The sequence below is a fragment of the Xenopus tropicalis genome, chromosome 1 (assembly GCF_000004195.4).
Source record: "Xenopus tropicalis strain Nigerian chromosome 1, UCB_Xtro_10.0, whole genome shotgun sequence".
Classification (NCBI taxonomy): Eukaryota; Metazoa; Chordata; class Amphibia; order Anura; family Pipidae; genus Xenopus; species Xenopus tropicalis.
Window position 1 is genome coordinate 39,951,535 of NC_030677.2, and position 6,250 is coordinate 39,957,784.

A 6,250-nucleotide genomic window follows, 5' to 3' on the forward strand; every position below is an offset into this window, starting at 1 on the left:
GCACTAACGTACAGGGATCTACAGGCTTGCAGAGCAACATGGTGCTGTTTGAATATGTCTCGCCAGGGTATGATGGGAATTGTAGTTCAGCAAATGACAGTCAGTGCTTGAAAATTAGCACTTGAAGAAAGTGATTGTCAAATTAAGGTGTCAGTGTTAAGGTTAATCAGATACATTCTGAGATATAATGGATACTCAAGGAGAATGTAATGCTGCACCACAGAGGTTATTCATAAAACACTACTAGGTGATGCAGCGCTATGGATTTTTACAAAATAGAAAAGTATACACCTTGTTAATATATAATAATTAGTATGTGGGAGAAGTTGTTTGAGCTGAAAATATGGTCCAATAAAAACTGCCCATTTTACTTGGGCAAATTGATCTATATTTTTATATGACCTTTAGGGCAATGTCAGACCTGGTATATGGTTGGTTTCTCTCCTCCTGTGTTTTGTAGGTAGGTGCACTGACAGGCACAGCTTCTGCTTCATGAAAGTGGATCCTCATCTCTCTGTCTGCCAACAAAACGCACCATACACCAGGTCTAACTTTGCCCTTAGTGAATTTGACCCTATGACCTTAGTGACCCAGATCTTATCTGGAACCCACTGTTTACATCACTACAGGATAATGAGCCCTTTGGGTAATGTCCCACGGGGAAAATAGTCGTCTGCGATAAATCTCTTCTACCACAGGCAAATAATCTCCTCAAAAAGCCTTTCCACCAGCAATAAAGGGAATCGTCTGTGGAAAGGCCTACGCATTGCTTCAGTTTTCCAAAGTCACACACAGTTGCCTGCAGAAGGAAACTTTGTGAAACTTTGGAAAGCTGAAGCGATGCGATGATTAGTTGCCCGCAGTAGCAGAGATTTATTGCAGGCAACAAATCTCACTGTGGGACATTACTCTTAGGGCTCTGGTACACGGGGAGATTAGTCGAGTCGCGAGTCTTTTTCGGCGATTTCCCGAAATCGCGCCGCCGCGTCTGCCATCCCGCCGGCGACTTACATGTTCGCCGGTGGGATGGCAGAGGGAAGGCAACTCGGGGAGATTAGTCGCCCGCGAGCAGGGAGTTTTGCCGCGGGCGACTAATCTCCCCGTGTACCAGAGCCCTTAAACAAGCAGAGTGACTGTAAAGGTCCCCATACACAGGCAGATTGTAGCTGCCGATATCGGTCCCTTGGACTGATTAGGAAGCTTATCTGCCCGTGTAGGGGCAGATAGAGGGGCCTGGCCGACCGATATCTGGGCTGAAATTGGCTAGATATCGATCGCCCAGGTTAGAAAATTCAGTCGGATCGGGAACTGCATCGGCTCGTTGATGCGGTCCCCGAACCGACTGCCCCTTGCTGCCAATATAATTCGATCAAATTTTTTTTTTTTAACTACACGCTCCCCGATATCGCCCACTTGTAGGTGGGGATATTAGGTGCAGATTGCCAAGCGAGCGGATCTCAGCGTGTATGGGGACCTTTATTAAGAAACCTTAGCGAGGCAAAATTAACAACTCTGGGGCAGTATGAAAACTGAGTATATTTAGTGGCAGAAAAGGCACAAACTCTACATGTGAGTGAAACAGAAACAAGGATTAACTGAGGGGAATTTGGGGGTACCAAGGCTCCAGGGGCTCCTGCATCACAAAGCAGATTGGCATTGAGGCTGTTTTATTTATATTTTGTGCCACATATGTTTCTCTCTCACCATTTATTCTTCAGCCTCCATTTTGACATTCAATTAAATGAGTACTTAATATGGTTAGCAAATCTGCAATGTTGAATTTGAGATTAAAGGGGTTGTTGACCTTTGAATTAACTTTTAATATGACACAGACATATTCTGAGACAATTTGCAGTTGGTTTTCATTTTTTATGTTTTGAGGTTTTTCAGTTATTTAGCTTTTTGTTCAGAAGCTCTCCAGTTTGGAATTGCAGCAGCTATCTGGTTGCTAGGGTCTTGTTTACCTTAGCAACCATACAGCTGTTTAAATGAGAGACTGGAATATAAACAGGAGAGGGACTTAATAGAAACATAAAACGTAACAATAATAATAAAATTGTAGCCTCACAGAGTAATAGTTTTTTGTCCTTCGGGAAAAGATGTAGACAAGAAAGATGAATAATTAAAAAAACTATAAGAGATAAATAATGAAGACCAAGTGCAGAGTTGCTAAGAACTGGACATTCTATAACAAAATAAAAGTTAACTTAGAGGTGAACCAACCCTTTAAAGTAAATAAAGTTTAAATGGAGATATATTTAGGTACAGAGAATTAAGCAATGTATATAGAAGTAATACATTTAGAGCACACAGAGGAGGAGAGAGCTTTAGGTATTCTCCCCTCCCAGCTAATAATTTCCAATTCCTTCGACAACTGACACTGATCTGCCCTGAGTTTAGAAGGTGCTAATTGTTGTCACAAGATGTAGGATTAGCGCATATCTGAAATAACTCTCTGTTTACAATCCGCAGATCCTCCCCTCAGTAAGCACTTTCTAATGGAATCTTAATCACATCCAAATAGCTCAATAACCCATTTCAGAATCGAATCGCCTCCCATAAATCCTGCTCTGTCGGGGTGGGGGGATCCCGATGCAGCCCTATCGCCCCACTTGTTTTATTGCCCTGTATCAGAGATCTGCATTTGCAGTTATTAATAACAGGCGCTAATGAGCGCTAATATGTACGAATGGGCGAGATATAACTGGAATTGTGCGCACCATATTTCTCCGCAACTCCGCAACTTCACCTGTGCTGCTCATTGCGGTGATCACAGATTAAAGGGGAAGCAAACTTGCGGACAATTGACAACTTTTTAGTAGCTTTTAAACGTGTTTTGTTATTACTATGAGTTCTTGTGTATAAGGTTTCATGTAACTGAGAAAATGATCCGTTTTATTTTACTGAGCTCGACTGGTATTAACATACCCACAGCCTGGCCACATACTCATTTGTTGGTTCTTTGTGACCCACCAAGATCTTATTTTTATACACTTTTTATTAGAACATTCCATGATAATTTCCATACATGATAAACCCCTGCCAGATCTGAGATTCCCCCTATAAAACCCGTTAATAGGTAATGAAATAATATGTTATTAGTATATGTAATACAATGGTCATTTAATACAGGCGACTTAGAGAGGTGTGGAACAGAAGTGTATGTTGCTATAGTGTATTTGTGGGTAAGTGGCAGTTTCTCCCCAGTCTGGACACATTCCCCTGTATCATAGTATGGCAGCTCCTTGTTTCTGCAGCCAGTGCTTTTACATATACCTTCCCCATATAACGTGTGCGATTCAACAGGGGGGCAACTATGAGCAGTTGGTAATATCAGTAATTAGGAACCTGTTTTTTACAATATACGATATTGTTATCATAGGATGCAGTGGTTTGTTAAAATACCTAATATTAAATTCGATTCTAAACGGTGAAAACGATTTCATTTCAGATCAGGTTGAGACTTGGCTCATTATTATTATTATTATTATTATTATTATTAACATTTATTTATAAAGCGCCAACATATTCCGCAGCGCTGTACAATAAGTGGGTTACATACATTGGACATACAGAGTAACATAAAAAGCAACCAATAACCGATACAAGAGGTAAAGAGAGCCCTGCCCAAAAGAGCTTACAATCTACAAGTCAGGAAAGAGAGGCAGCAAAAATGACCACGTTAACCCTTTATCTTCAAAGGGAAGTTTGGTAGTAGATGGTAGGACAGGCGAATACGTTTATACAGATATGTCCCTGTATCTGTACATACGTAGATGCTGGTGTTAATATAATAATATAATATAAGTTTTAGTATTCCTTAACGTGCAAAGGAGGCTGGGATTTGTAGTGCAAGAAAACTTGAAGAGAAACCAGTTTGACAGTTTTTTCAGAGGAAAAGATCACATTAAATCATAGCCATTCTGCTGCTGCTCTATCATAGTTCTAGGTAATATATTATTTATCTTCTTCATGCTTATTTGTCCCACATAAGAGATGCTGATTACACAGCAGCCCCAGTGAAACGAAGAAACCCCTTTGTAGCATTGTTTTTGTTACTTTGGACAAGTGGGCTCAGTCGAGTGAATGGGATTTAGTTCTAGTCACGTGATTAGGGGGCTCTGAGGGACCCGGGCAGGGGGCACACACGTGGGTGACGGTAGGACCAACCCTCTCCAGGGACCCTTTTGTTAGCTGCTCAACATAAGCACCTTGTAAGCCATGAGAGCTCCACAAGAACCTTACACTGTCACTGAGAGAGGAGAAGGAGCTGTCTGACTGCTGAGCTGCGGCAATGTCTAGGTCTTTTTATGTTGACTCTCTAATTATCAAAGATTCCTCCTCAAGACCAATTCCAGCCTTGCCTGATCTCTCCCACCACCATCATCATCATCATGGGCAGGATTTCCTTCTGCCTATCAGCATGCCATCTCCAACAGTCATGTCGGTGCATGCCCCTGTGTGCCCTTCTAGGAAAAGTGGCAGCTTTTGTGTGTGTCCCATCTGTGTGGCATCTCACCTGCACTCCAGCAGGAATAGCATCCCTCTGCTCAAGGGCCACTTCCCTAATGGGGAGGCGCAGTACTGCCAGAGGGTGAGCCAACAGCCCAGCCCAGCCATGGTCCACCCAGCGCATTCACCTGTCTGCAGCCCAACCTACAACGTTACGGACCCCAGGAGATTCCATTGCATGACAATGGGTAAGTGGCACCATACTTGATACTTGTATAGGAGCTAAATGACTGTATTCTCTTGCAACTTGTTTCCAAAACTTTAGCATCAATGTGAGGAGCCTTTAGTTGCATATAATATAGTCATCCATGCAGGAAACACAGTGCGCACAGTTGTCTTAACTGGAACTTGCTGGATTATTTTCTTAATACTAATGCGATTCAGTCAAAAATAATTTATGGATTTCTATGGCTAATGCAAAACAGCATATAGCTTTAATTCTAACGAATTAGCTTTAATAAATAAATATGTGCGTTTATAGGTATACACTGCTGCACTTTTTTCTATTTGTAGCCTATACATTCAAGGTGGGACTCTCCAGCAGTTTCTGAACCACATGTCCCTGCTGTTGGTTGCTAAGAGTTGTAGTTGGGTTCTGGGAGTTAAAGTTCAATAAGTGCTCCAACATTGTAGTAATTGAATTAATCATGTCACTGTTCCTGTTCTGTTAGAGCCGAGGGCTCATTATTAAGTGGTAAAATAATTCCTTTTAGTTCACTTTAGGGTTTTTGTGGGGGGGGGGGGGGGGTTGTCATAAACTGAAAATGTTCCCGTATAGATGTCCTTTACATGTCTCTGTAATGTTATATTGCATTGATGTGCAGGTGGAGCAGAGAACAGCCAAGCGCAGAATGGCAAGCGAATGAGGACTGCATTTAGCAGCACCCAGCTTCTGGAGCTGGAGAGAGAATTCTCCTCCAACATGTACCTGTCCAGGCTGAGGAGGATCGAGATTGCCACCTACCTGAGCCTGTCAGAGAAGCAGGTGAAGATCTGGTTTCAGAACAGGAGGGTAAAGCACAAGAAAGAGAATAAGGGCTCCCAAAGGAACACCCATGGGGGCTGCAAGTGCACAGGGCCACAAGGCCATTACCCCCGATCAGAAGACGAAGATTCCTTGTCTACAGCTTCAACAAGTGAGGATAAGGAGGTGTCACCTTTATAAATTGCTCTACCTGCATACATGTCTCTGTGACTCTATGGCACTTATGATCTACACCAGGAAAACTATATTGACTCATCCAAATGCCCCTTTATTCCACAATCAGCTCAGTTAAAGCCTTTGGACAAATCTCAGTTTCTGTTGATTTTGGGGATTGAATATATGTGTCCCTAGGATGGGAAAATGTCATGGGTTCGTTTTATAAAGAATGTGTTTTTGTTACAGTCAGAAAATTAGTCGGATGTAGGTTTTTATGCAAAGGTCTGTAAATAGTCTCATGCCCTAACGTTTTGCAAATCCACCTGCGAGTGAATAGTTTTATACAAATTTATATTTATATTTATTTAAATAAACGAAGATATGGGTAATACGTCTCCTTGCCGCATTCATTTTCACATTCTATGACTTTTGTATTGATTAGGGATGTCGCAGGGAATTTGTGCCACTGGCACCGACTTCTGTTAAGTAAATGTTTTTGAAAAAATTCCATTCCGAGATCTGTATTGGCTTTTTATATGCAAGTGTCGAGTGTGTACGATTAGCATGATAAATTATATGGGGATGCTGAGCAAGTCA

At 41.9% G+C, this 6,250-nt stretch overlaps 1 protein-coding gene across 1 annotated transcript; it reads left to right on the forward strand.

Moving 5' to 3' along the window:
* The first annotated feature begins 4,246 nt into the window (after positions 1–4,246).
* On the forward strand, positions 4,247–6,042 carry gsx2 (GS homeobox 2). Its single transcript, NM_001017168.2, is given in 2 exon segments — positions 4,247–4,700; positions 5,337–6,042. Coding segments are annotated over 2 exon segments (747 nt in total). The 5' UTR covers positions 4,247–4,294; the 3' UTR covers positions 5,678–6,042.
* Positions 6,043–6,250: the final 208 nt, after the last annotated feature.